This window comes from Polypterus senegalus, chromosome 3, assembly GCF_016835505.1.
Source record: "Polypterus senegalus isolate Bchr_013 chromosome 3, ASM1683550v1, whole genome shotgun sequence".
NCBI classification, from domain to species: Eukaryota; Metazoa; Chordata; class Cladistia; order Polypteriformes; family Polypteridae; genus Polypterus; species Polypterus senegalus.
The window spans coordinates 173,015,887-173,029,816 of record NC_053156.1 but is presented as its reverse complement, the minus strand read 5'-3'; the positions used below and the strand labels follow the sequence as shown (position 1 = coordinate 173,029,816).

Sequence of the window (13,930 nt, the reverse complement as noted above, 5' to 3'; positions counted from 1 at the left end):
CCTGTACTATTAGAGCATCATTTGATTATTGTAGGATACCAGAATATTATTGTTTATTAATGTGCATAATTTTGTAACAGCATCGTATCCACATGTGAATAGGCTACACTGTGAGCATTTTCCATGCCACAAGGCTAGGGAAATCTTGAACTGATTCCATGAACATGACAATAAATCCAATCCAGCAACCTCTCCATTCACCAGATTGTGTGTTATGAGATAGTATTAGATATACAAAGCAGTTTCAATAAATTTGATTTGCATTAACCATGTGAAAATGACTGACTGACTGACTCATCACTAATTCTCCAAACTTCCCGTGTAGGTAAAAGGCTGAAATTTGGCAGGCTCATTCCGTACAGCTTACTTACAAAAGTTAAGCAGGTTTCATTTTGAAATTCCACGTGTAACAGTCATAACAGTCAACAACGTCTGCCATGTTAAACTTTCTTATTTATGGCCCCATCTTCACGAAATTTGGTAGGCGGCTTCCCTGCGCTAACTGAAACCGACGTACGTACTTATTTCGGTGGTATGACGCCACTGTCAGCCGCCATATTGAACTTTCCAACGTTACTAATTCTCCAACTTCCCGTGTAAGTAGAAGGTTGAAATTTGGCAGGCTTATTTCTTACAGCTTACTTACAAAATTTAAGTAGGTTTCATTTCGAAATTCTAGACGTAACGGTCAACAACGTCCGCCATGTTGAACTTTCTTATTTATGGCACCATCTTCATGAAATTTGGTAGGCGGCTTCCCTGCGCTAACCGAAACCAATGTATGCATACTTATTTCGGTGGTATGATGCCACTGTCGGCCGCCATATTGAACTTTTCAATGGTCTTTGTTACTTATGGGCCCATCTTCAAGAAATTTGGTACGTGGGTTTCCAACGCTAACTGAATCCTACTTACGTACATATATACGTCCATAGCCTGCAGCTCAGTCACCGTGTGAGGCGGCGTTGGGTCCCCCATCCCAACGCCTCAACACATTGTTGGCCTTCTGCCTGCCTATATAAGGCCGTCCGTCGCTCCAGTCTCTACATTCCCTTTCTTGCTTCGCCACGGGATTCATGTCTCAGCGCTGATAACTACAGCCTTTTTATTTAATCCACGGCTTCTCCGCTGTTTTATTGTTTGTTTATTACGATTATAGTTATTTTGTGGGTATTTTAGACTTACTTTACATTGTTCAGGTTCCCATTTCCTTTATCATTCCAACCATACCCCTATTAACATGTTTGCCGAGGTGATCACCATCGATCAAAGAACTGTCACTTCCCGAGTCGTTTCCATGCCCGGAGATGGCCCCTGCCTTTTCCATGCTCTGTGTTACATATTCCACGGCCATATCAGGCTCACTCTTGATATCCAGAGGAACATTGTGTCTTATGTATTGAATGACTGGGACAGGTTCAAGGTGTGGACTGATGGTACAGGAGATAATTATTCTACACAGGAGCACTATAAGAGTGAAATGCTTAAGCCCTTCACCTATGGTTCTGCATGTGTGTTGATGGCTGCCGCTGAATTGTTTGGTTGTCGTTCTTCGAATGTACCAAAACGGAGAAATATTTTACACCTTTCGACAACCGCCAATGCCTCTTAAACATCTTAGATTCACAGGTGACGATTTCAGTAGTGGACACATTTATGTTTATGAATGTTTAAACTCTCAAAAGCTGGATGTGAAGTTATCGATGAAACCGGTTGTATGCTTACAACGCTTGACAGATGCCAAATGTCACTTCAACACAAGTCCTGCAAATACTGTCGTAATTGAAACAAACCATGAAACTCAAACCGATTATGACAGCAGTAATCCAAGCTGTGAGATTTGAAACAAGATTACTGTTCACATGGCCAACTGTACGTTGCATTCTCAAGAGTAAGCTCAGCGCACAGCTTGGTCATATTACAACCGGAGGGCCGAACTGACAACGTGGTATACAAAGAGATCCTTAACAAATAATTATTGGTATATTTTCTCTCAGTTTCAAAAGGTTTAATTTTCTTCTTAATAAAAGTTTTAAGGCAGTACTTCGCCACTGTGAAGCGCGGGTATTTTGCTAGTGTATATATAAAATTTGGAAAGAGAGAAAAATAGATACGTATACAGATAAGTGATATATATATATAGTTTGTGCCAAATTGTGCAATATATTATTCATTTTATAGGCAATATAATATATACTGTTTTGTGTTTTGTTCCTAATTCTTCATTCTTGCTGTTATTTAAGATTATAGATCACCCACCACATAATATACAGACACCTACAATGAGGTCAACATACAGTGGATCCGGTCTGTCAGCACCTAAGGTAAATCAGGTGATTCTGTTTATTTGTTTATCTATTCATTTTCACTATGCTGGCAGACTGCCAGAGTTTTTTGTTTATTCAGCAGAGAACAAAATGTAAGACTAAGACTGTGACAGAGTGCCACTCCATTTTAGAACATGTGTGCAAACACAAAATAGCAATCATCATTCATTTCAGATGGACATGAGAAGACAAACAGAACATGGGGATAAAATTTGCACATATTGTTTAATAGGTTTAAAACCTTTAACTAAGCACTTTAGTTTTGCTGTTGAATATAATAAAATGGAAAATTCAGCTAATCCAATCCAAGATTAATTTTTATCTAAGGTGTTACTTAACAAAAATCAACAAACCTGTAGAATGATATTATAGTCTGGAGAATAATAATAAATTATTGTTTTTCTTTAATAAATAAATAGTTGGGATACTTCCTTTTTGAAATATCTCAGAAGACTGAAAACATAAGTGTACGTATACTGTGTGTTCTTTTACACTTAAAGTTATTCAGAGTTGTTATAATCATACTGTATGTATGTCCATTGTAGAAATCAATGAATACAGAAAGTTATTGGTACTATTAAGTAAGAAAACAAGAACTTGGAACAAATTTCAGCCACTGTTAATGGCATAAACAGGGGCCTATCTGACGAAAAAAATGATATTAGCTGAAGGTGATCTTAAATGTACCATAGGATATAAACCACCAACATGAACCAGCTTTTGCTTTTTTAAATGAAGACATGACCAGAGTCTTCAGCAGTGCATTAGGCTGAAGCACAAGATCATGTTCATCATCTTGTGATGAATATTTAGGTACCAGTACAAATCACACTGCACACTTTCCATGAATAAAGAAAATAAACTATAAAGTGTTTGTTAGGACATGTTGTGATTTTTCTTTTTACAATTCTGAAAACTGAGGTAAGAGTCATTTAAGAAGGGCAGCACAACCTGTGAGTTTTTCAGTAACAAATGCTGGATGTGTCTGTGTCTACTATATTTGTACCTGGGTGGAGATGTTACTAAAACTGTTAAATGCAGTCCAGACAATAAACCATGGTCACCTAAGATGTATCACAAAGGGTTCTTCACGGGTCACTCAAACAACTACAGAGAAACACATACTTTGAAAGAGGATGGAAGTAATGTTCCAACCAAGGGTAAACAGAATGTCCTGGCAGAGCAGAAAATATTAAGACTATTATCAGGTGTGTAGTAAAAGGATTGCTGAAGAGATTACACAAATAGATCTAAATAGTAAGGTAGCTGCAATACATATTAGGGCTTTACAGCTACACCTAAACAACTCAGCATTTGTACACCAAACTCACAGCAGTCAAGGAGTGCTGCAGAACTTAAATTCCTACCTGAAAGACCAATAAACATTCGGGCCACTCCATATATAATTTATTCATAAATCTAGTTGATTGTTAAATTTGATTTAAAACTTACTTTACTGTTGTCAAAGATGGTAGTATTTAGCTTAATACTCCTCATAAAAGAGCAATCCATAAGTGAGAAGCTTGCATTAACATTTCATAGTGATCTGGATCTAAACTAATTGCTTGCTGAGATTCCATAGTGTATGTGGTATGTTAATTTTGTTGTGTCTCCTTATGGGTTTCCTCAAATAATGTAAATACATGCTTTGAATATAATTTAGCAACTCCAAATTTTCCCAGCATGGATAAGTTCTGTATTATGAGTGTATGACCTAATAGACTAGAATGTCTGTCCTGGACTATTCCCGTCATGCATCCATTATTATTGGAAAAAGAAACTCTTGGCAGGAAACTGTAAGTGCTTAAAATGAAGGGGAAACACTTGTGAATCTGTTTATAGTTCTTTTAAAACTGTAACATATAATTTATAGATATTCGCCTTCCTGATTGCTCAGTAATATTTTTTTTTTGGTAGCCCAAAGCCCATCAGTTTATTGTGAAGTCATTCAGTACTCCTACAAAATGTAATCAGTGCACCTCTTTAATGGTGGGATTGATACGACAAGGCTGTGCTTGTGAAGGTAAGTGTATATATGAAGGAATTTGTGTAACTGTATTGAAGATTGCTTTATTTTAGATATATAGTGCATTTTCCCAAAAAGTGCTTTTCTTTTTAAGAATCAGATATCAAAAATTTGTATTTTTTACATGCACGTAAACCTAAACTGAAGCAAATGCATATGATAATGGAATATCATAGATAGAGTTTTAATAAAATTTCTCCTATAATAAATTTTAAATACTCTGAAGTTTATCTTGTTTTTACTAAAATATGAAATAGCATTTTGCAAAACAAGACCACAGAAATTGTACAGACCAGTGTGTTTCTTCGTGCTGTTCCCAAGCCCGGATAAATGGGGAGGGTTATGTCAGGAAGGGCATCCGGTATAAAATTTTGTCAGATCAACATGCAGACAACAATACAGATTACCATACCGGATCAGGCAAGTCCCAGGTTAACAACAACCACCACCAGTACTGTTAGCCAACAGGGTGCTGGCAGAAATTGGGCTGCTGTTGGCCAAAGAAGAAGAGAGGGAGACGTGTCCAGAGGACAGAGGAGAAGAGCAAGGTAAAGAGAGTGGAACTGAGGGTAGGAACTTTAAATGTTGGTAGTATGACTGGTAAGGGGAGAGAGTTAGCTAATGTGATGGAGAGAAGGAAGGTTAATACATTGTGCATGCAAGAGACTAAATAGAAGGGGAGTAAGGCAGGTAGATCGGAGGTGGTTTCAAATGTTCTGTCATGGTGTCGATGGCAGGAGAAATGGGGTAGGGGTTATTCTGAAGGAACAGTATGTGAAGAGTGTTATGGAAGTGAAAAGAGTGTCAGAGAGAGTAATGATTATGAAGCTGGAAATTGGAGGTGTGGTGATGAATGTTGTTAGTGCATATGCCCCGCAAATTGGGTGTGCGATGGATGAGGAAGAAGATTTCTGGAGTGAGTTGGATAAAGTGATGGACAGTGTAGCTAAAGGACAGAAAGTGGTGACTGGAGCAGATTTCAGTGGACATGTTGGTGAAGGGAACAGAGGAGACAAGGAGGTGATGGGTAGGTATGATGTCAAGGAGAGGAAAGTAGAATGTCAGATGATAGTTCATTTTGCAAAAAGGATGGGCATGGCCATAGTGAATACGTATTTTAAGAAGAGGGAGGAACATAGGATGACATACAAGAGTGGAGGAAGATACAGTAGGTAGCAGGTAGATTATATGGTATGCAGAAGAGTCAATCTGAAAGAGATTAAAGACTGCAAAGTGGTAGCAGGGGAATGTGTAATTAGACAGCATAGGATAGTGGCTGGTCTGTAGGATGACTTTGGAGTTGAAGAACAGGAGGAGTGAGGGTATAGCCAAGGATCATATGGTGGAAGTTGAAAAAGGAAGACGGCAAGGTTGAGTTTAGCGAAGAAGTAAGACAGGCACTGGGTGGCAATGAAGAGTTACCAGATAGCTGGGTAACTACAGCAGATGTAGTAAGGGTGACAGCAAGAAGGGTGCTTGGCATGTTATTTGGATAGAGAAAGGAGGAAAAGGAAACCTGGTGGTGGAATGGGGAAGTACAGGAGAATATAGAAGGAAATGGATGGCGAAGAAGAAGGAAGTGGGATAGTCAGAGAAATGCAGAAAGTAGAGAAGAGTACACGGAGATAAGGTGCAAGGTGAAGAGAGAGGTGGAAAGGCTAAAGAAAAGGTGTATGATGAGTTGTATGAGAGGTTGGACACTAATGAGGGAGAAAAGGACCTGTACTGATTGGCTAGACAGAGAGACCGAGCTGGGAAAGATGTGCAGCAGGTTAGGGTCATAAAGGATAAAGATGGATTCATACTCACAAGCGAGGAGGGTGTGTTGAGAAGATGGAAAGTGTACTTCGAGAGGCTGATGAATGAAGAGAATGAGAGAGAGAGAGAGAAAGGGTTGGATGATGTGGAGATAGTGAATCAGGAAGTGCAACAGATTAGCAAGGAGGAAGTAAGGACAGCTATGAAGAGGATGAAGAATGGAATGGCCGTTACTCCAGAGGAGTAGATGGCAGTGGAGGTTTTAACCAGATTGTTAAACGGAATCTTGGAAAGTGAGGGGATGCCTGAGGAGTGGAGAAGTAGTGTACTGGTATTGATTTTTAAGAATAAGGGGGTTGTGCAGAGCTGTAGTAACTACAGGGGGATAAAATTGATGAGCCACAGCGTGAAGTTATGGGAAAGAGTAGTGGAAACTAGGTTAAGAAGGGAGGTTATGATTAGTGAGCAGCAGTATGGTTTCATGCCAAGAAAGCACAACAGATGCAGTGATTGCTCTGAAAGTGTTGATGGAGAAGTATAGAGAAGGTCAGGAGATGCATTGTGTCTTTGTGGACCTGAAGAAAGCATATGACAGGGTGCCTCAAGAAGAGTTGTGGTATTGTATGAGGAAGTCAGGAGTGGCAGAGAATTATGTAAGAGTTGTATGGGATATGTTTGAGGGAAGTGTGACAGTGGTGAGGTCTACAGTAGGAGTGACGGATGCATTCAAAGTGGAGGTGAGATTACATCATGGATTGGCTCTGAACCCTTTCTTATTTGCAGTGGTCATGGACAGGTTCACAGATGAGATTAGACAGGAGTCCCCTTGGACTATGATGTTTGCTGATGACATTGTGATCTGTAGTGAGAGTAGGGAGCAGGTTGAGGAGACCCTGGAGAGGTGGAGATATGCTCTAGAGGGAAGAGGAAGGAAGGTCAGTGGAATGGTGAGGATGCAGGGAATAAAGTTGGCGAAGGTGGATGAGTTTAAATTCTTGGGATCAAAAGTACAGAGTAACAGGGATTGTGGAAGAGAGGTGAAAAGGAGAGTGCAGGCAGGATGCAATGGCTGGAGAAGAGTGTCAGAAGTAATTTGTGACAGCTGGTTATCAGCAAGAGTGAAAGGGAAGATCTATAAGATGGTAGTGAGACCAACTTTGTTATATGGATTGGAGACGGTGGCACTGACCAGAAAGCAGGAGACAGAGCTGGAGGTGGCAGAGTTAAAGATGCTAAGATTTGCATTGAGGAAGAACTGGATTAGAAATTAGTACATTAGAGGGTCGGCTTTGGTTGGATAGTTGGGAGACAAAGTCAGAGAGGCAAGATTGCTTTGGTTTGGACATGTGCAGAGGAGAGATGCTGGGTATATTGGGAAAAGGATGTTAAAGATAGAGCTGCCAAGCAAGAAGAAAAGAGAAAGGCCAAAGATAAGGTTTATTGATATGGTGAGAGAGGACATGCAGGTGATGGGTGTGACAGAGCAAGAGGACAGGAAGATATGGAACAAGATGATTCAGTGCGGCAACCCTTAACAAGAGTAGCTAAAAGAAGAAGATTTTGCAAAATAAGACTCAATATTACAATACAGTGCAGTTCAAAGTTAGGAGAGATGGTATGATGCACTTCGCTAACAACTGGTATATATTACGAGTATAATTAGGTTTTATTCTGACCTGACATGTAATTTTTGTGTTATTTATAATAAACATGCTTTTATATATTAACTTGTTTACAAATCCCTCTTCTTATTTCAATTACTTTACTTCCTTGATAATAATATGCAAAAAAAATTACTCTCTATTTTTATTTGCAGCATTTTATAACATTAACAGCTGGCTTAGAGTAAAATACAATCGCCAGTTTAAGCAAAATGACAGTCCTCAGTAAGTCCAGCAGTATGTTTTATTAACAAAACATGGTCATTGTATTTAAAACTGCTTATGAGGGAATTTATTTTATCAAATGTCCTAAGGCCCATCCACTGATTCATTGAACCCACTGAATCCAGTTCAAGGATGGACTTAGAAATAGATGTTTGTAATTGCTAACAACTACTATATAGTCAAATATTCTTCTCAAGTTACTTATCCTAACTTATTATTGTTTTAGTTTGTGGATTCTCATGTCATGTGACCTGTGCCGACAAAGCTCCAGCTGTGTGTCCAATTCCATCTGACCAAACAAAAGGACCTCTGGGAATTGATCCACAAAAAGGGATTGGAACTGCTTATGAAGGAAATGTTAGGGTATGTTTAACAATCTTAAGTGTCAATGCAGCATCTTTGGTTAGCAAAAGCTCAACTGGCCTCCTTTGAGTTTTATTTAAACACGGATCAGTACATTTCAGCTTTTTTTATATACCACGTCTATTTATAAACCAAAATTTTGTACATTCATAGAAATATAATAGTTAAAATGAAAAATACCAGAATAAAACATAAAAAGCATACTAAACACAAAAAAGCTAATTAAAATTCATATAAGTATATGTTTTTAAAACATTTAAATATTAAAATTAATATTTTAGGTTAAGACTAGTTTTCAAGGAAGGAAAGAAAAACAAAAGTTTAGTGTACAAAATATTCCAGTGAAACAAATTTTGGGGTCTCACAGTTGATTGCAAAAAAGTTGGATCAATTTCCCTAAGCTAGCTGGTCATCTAGCCTCTTCTTTAGCCTTCTTCTATATGCTACTTATATTGAAGGGTAGTATTGATGGTTTTAATTGACAAGAGTTCTGACACAGGATTTGACTTATGAAGGATTATTAAATTACTTAAATATTTGCAATAATGAAAAAGCAAGATAATTCATATTTGCAAACACTGTAACATTATCTGATTTTACTGATTTTGATTACTTTTTGTGCATGGTAATAAAGGAAAGTCTAGTTTTAAAAGTGAATACCTTGTCATTTATTAAGGTTATGAAAAAATACAAGCCATTTTGAAGAGTTTTGAGTATGAGCTATCAAAGAACAAAAATGGGCTAAGACCTGCTTTTGTGTCATCTTACTCATTACCTGCAGCAGCTTAGCTGACTTCATTGACTGTGTCTCCTTAAAACCAATTATTTTATACAACTTGAGGTGTAAACAACTTCCCTGCAGTCCTTCTTAATTACTGTCACTGTCTTGGGCTTGTTACCTAGATTTTAGCCTCGCCCAATGTCATTTTTGTGTTATCATGACATTTTTAATTGATCATTATTTTAAAATTATATTTATTAAACTAAATTAAATTTTAAATTGAAATTAGAAGTTTTAATACAAATGGCATAATTTAGTTACTTCAAAAGAGTAAATATCCCTAAATACATAACACCATATTTCTTACTGTTATTTTTATGTTAGAGTATTTGAGATGTTGATGATACATTGTTTCTTCTTTTTGTGATGATTAAAGGTACCTAAACCTGCAGGTGTGAAAAAAGGCTGGCAAAGATCCATTGCAGTAGTGTGTGACTTCAAACTGTTCTTGTATGACTTACCAGAAGGAAAGACTTCCCAGCCTACAGTGGTAGTGAGCCAGGTCATTGACATGAGGTATGATTATGTATTGTGACTAGTAATGATCTAGTTTAATTGTGAGTGTCCTTCATATGTCATAATATTGTTCTAAGTTTTTCATACATTTTTGTGCAGCATTTATACACCCATATATTTTCTAATCCATTTTAACCAAATTTTGAGTCACAGGAGACCACAGCCTATCCTGGCAGATTTTAGATATAAGATTAGTTCCTTCTGGAACAACAATCAATCAAAGAGCATATCCACACAAAGACACTCACACATTTAAAATCAGTTTGCAATTAAAAATTCTTGTTTTTGGAATTTGGGTGGTAAACTGAAGGACCTGGAAAAACACCTACGCAGACACTGAAAAAACACGCAAACCGATGATGACCATTCCAGGACTGGATCTGTGAGACACCAACGTCAATCACTGTGCAACAATTGTAGTGCTTAGACATTTTGTCAGGTTGTTTCTGGACAACAGACATCAAAAGTGTTTAAATCCTTTTACAATATGATTTTTTACAAGGCACCATCATTTCTTCCACATCTTAGGAACATTTCTGCTTGACATGAGTGCTTTTTATTGCATTCTCACTAATTTCACTCTGTGTCATCATAAATAATGTTACTTTTTGATTACCTAGCTCTGGCCCCCTACGTCCCTGAATTGGATTACACAGGTATGAGAGAAAATGTTATGTAATATTAGTTTTTGCTAAGCAAATGCAGAGGAGAAGACTAACTGTGTCAACCTTATTTCTGTCATAAAAAGAGGAACAATATATTTCAGTAATGTTCTGGTGGTGTAAATGAAGGAATAATATCTCAAATACAGTATTTATATTCCTTTTCACAATCTTGACAAAACATCTAATATACAAAATCTCCTTCACCACAAAGTGAAAAAATTACATTTATTGTCTCTTATTTTTTTTAATATTGGTGTGAAATAAGGCAATTAACATACTTCACATTATTGTTGAGTAATGACCTTACATGTATTTTATAAATAAAAAAAGTTTTTCCATTATTGTTTGTTATAAAGTATTTTTTCTAAATTGTTTATTTTTTACCTTTCTTGTCAGAGATGAGGATTTTTCAGTCAGTTCAGTTTTAGCTTCAGATGTCATTCATGCCAACAGGAAGGACATTCCATGCATCTTTCGGGTAAGCTCATCTTGAAGAAGAATGACTGTCATGTTTCCCATTCATTTAAATTAAATCTGTACACACTGGAAAAGAAGGATATTACTAACATTTTACTAAATTATTGGAGCTGACCAGAGTCTTCTGTATTTTGCATAGGAATCATTTAGTATTAAGGGGAAACCTTTGGCATTATTTGTTTTATTTTATGCTACTCTTTGTTGTGTCTTTAAAAATGTGTCTTGTTTCAGAGCTACTCATAGGCTTTTGACATTGAAGTGTACAATGTAGTAACTAAGTGGTCATCATTAAGTTTTAAAGTACAGACTGATCAAGTCTTTACAGTTCCATTCAATATATATGTACTTAAGGAGAATTATTCTTTTAATTTCTTTGTAACACTTTTTTGGAAGTTCTTTAATGCAAAGAAGGCAAAAGCAGGTTATAACTTTAATGTGTGGCCTTGCCTCATAAATTATTGTTTTCTTTAATCTTTTCTGTGGCTCTTTATTCCTACAAGGTATTAAATGTATTTTGTTTTTATATTTCTTCTAAGTAGAATGTGTAAACATGAATCTTACCTAAATTAACAAAACATTTTATAAGCCAACTACAGAAATGTTTAGAGCTTCACATGATCACTTTATGATCAATCTCTGATCTGATTTTAGGTGACAGCTTCACAGCTTTCAGCATCAAATAGCAAGTGTTCAATCCTAATACTGGCTGACAGTGAAAATGAAAAGAACAAGTGGATTGGTGTTTTAAATGAATTACATCGTATCTTGAAGAAAAACAAACTGAAAGATAGATCGGTCTATATGCCCAAAGAGGCCTATGATAGCACTCTTCCTTTAATCAAAACCACTCAGTCTGCTTCTATCTTAGGTGAGTCTGAAATTTACTTTGTTGTTAGCAGTAAAATCCATTAATAGCTTTCCTTCCTTTCTTCTATATTCCAAATCTGCCAATGCAAAACGTCCCTTTTTTCTTTTAATTTGCTCTTGTTATTGTTACAAATAAAATAGGTTAACATACTAAATACAAGGTAGCCTTTCTGTTAATCCCACTATTAAAAGGTAGACTTAATATTTGTAAAGGGTTTTCAAATTAACATTAATTCTAGTTTGCATTATTTAATGCATACTTTTAAGGCAAAGGTCATATATTTCATGTAATGTTGAAGACAGAAAAACATGCTGTTTTACAGATCATGAAAGAATAGCCCTGGGAAATGAAGAAGGCCTCTTTGTTGTACATGTAACTAAAGATGGTAAGTATTTGGAAAACTAAATTTACTATTGTTTACTGTAGAAATTTTATAATGATTGTAGAAGCACACACATAAGGGTCATAGTAACTGTTGGCAAATACACTAAAAATACCAGACAAATTTTTTTCCAGCAGTGATTTTCCAGTAGTACTGAACTTTTAATGCACAAACCTCTTTTCCATCCTTTTTTTAATTTTGCTGTATTCATTTTTCATTTTTATTTTTATCTTTGTGTCTCTCGTTTTGATTTCTACAAACGGAATATTAATTTCATTGTCATCTACCTAATATTCGTTAGTATTCATCGGTACAGTATACCCTTTTTCCCAGAAATCAAATCATTTCTCAAATTACAATAAAATACAACCTCATGTTATGTGTAGCCATCGTATCAAGTGAAATTTTCTTGGACGACCCTGTATATTGCCTCTAAAGAGCAGCAACTTGGTTTTGCTTCTTCCCATTAATATGTAGTGTATGTATTTGCATAAATAACATCAAATATAAATGTACCTCAAATGTTTTAAATACAACTAATAATATTTTCCACAGGCTTCAAGTTTCAGTGAAATATAACTAAATTTAGATCCTGGGCACTCTTTCACAAAAATCACAGTGAGCCACATGAGGTACCATGCATGACTACTGCTCATTAGTAACTGCCACCATTACTAATCCTCTAAAATGCCTTTATTCAGTTTTTCATGCGTATGTGCTCATACTACAACAGATATTCCAAATTACAACATAGTTAAAACATTTAGTACTGTTTAGTTTAAAAACGTTAAAGGAGCACTCTGTCCATCTATCTCTATCCATCTATTTTTCTAACCAGCTTGTCAAGTGAACAGTCACAGAGAGCAGTGATGTGGAAAGCAGTACTGCATAGAGAGGCAGACCATTGCAGAGCACACCTGCATGCACACTTACAGCAGGGTAGTTTAGATCTACTTTACTTTTTGAACTTCACTTCAGATAGCAACTCTCCTTTGTAATACTGGATTCAAGCAAAGCAATATATGCTATCTTGTAATGTTATTTGTAAACTTTACTGCATTGCAGTTGTGAATGGAGCATATAAAATAAGATTGATTTACAGAGGCAGAAGGCAAAAAGGATATCACAGTCTAGAGAAAAATCCTGTTAGGCTATTGCAATGTTCATGATTTTGCATCAAGAAACACATATCAAAAGCTGTAGGAAAATCTCAATTTTGTGGAGTGGTTCAAAAATTCAATCCACATTTAACATATAAGAGGACTAAGTTGTAGCTTACTTACCGAGAGTTCATATTCAGACTGAAAAATTTTTTGCAATGTAAAGTACTTAAAAAAAAATAGCAAGATCTTATATTCAGAATTTTTCCTCTACCATAATACACCTCCACCAAATAAGGACTAAAGAACGGGTAGTAATGAATGGTTATAAAATTAGTTTTTTATAATTAATTTGGTAGGAGCTGTTCACATTATTTTCTGCTTTGAAATTGTAATATGTTTTTTCTTTTGAATTGCCAAAAAATTTCAATTAAATACATTAAAGATTGTATTTTATACAGCAACACACATTGAAAAAAATTCTAAAGTGGAATCACTTTTACAAAGATGGTAATAGAGCATATATTTACTGATTGATAATTTCAATGGAGTCTGTTTCAATTGCCGGTTCTTATCTTTACTGTCGCGATCACAGTCCTTTTATTTATTTGGCCAGTTCTGCATTATGAAGAGAATGTTTAATAGTCTTGCTTCTGTTATAGTCATGTTCTGTGAATTTTTCATTTCGTAAGGATTATAAAACCAATGAAGAAGGCATGTTGAACAGAAGTTCGTCACAATAAAAAATATTGTGAACTAGCTGCCTTCTTTTTACAGTGCC

The 13,930-nt window shown here is 36.1% G+C and overlaps 1 protein-coding gene across 4 annotated transcripts in view; it reads left to right on the top strand.

Annotated features, from left to right (window-relative positions):
* Positions 1–13,930, top strand: part of LOC120525692 (serine/threonine-protein kinase MRCK alpha-like) — a 429,465-nt gene that overhangs the window by 379,223 nt on the left and 36,312 nt on the right. For all 4 annotated transcript variants that reach the window (XM_039748213.1, XM_039748214.1, XM_039748215.1 and 1 more), the window contains 7 exons: positions 2,244–2,324; positions 4,245–4,350; positions 8,224–8,360; positions 9,518–9,657; positions 10,719–10,800; positions 11,451–11,667; positions 11,990–12,052. In XM_039748213.1, the coding sequence (XP_039604147.1) occupies positions 2,244–2,324; positions 4,245–4,350; positions 8,224–8,360; positions 9,518–9,657; positions 10,719–10,800; positions 11,451–11,667; positions 11,990–12,052 (826 nt within the window). The remainder of the gene's footprint in view (positions 1–2,243; positions 2,325–4,244; positions 4,351–8,223; positions 8,361–9,517; positions 9,658–10,718; positions 10,801–11,450; positions 11,668–11,989; positions 12,053–13,930) is intronic.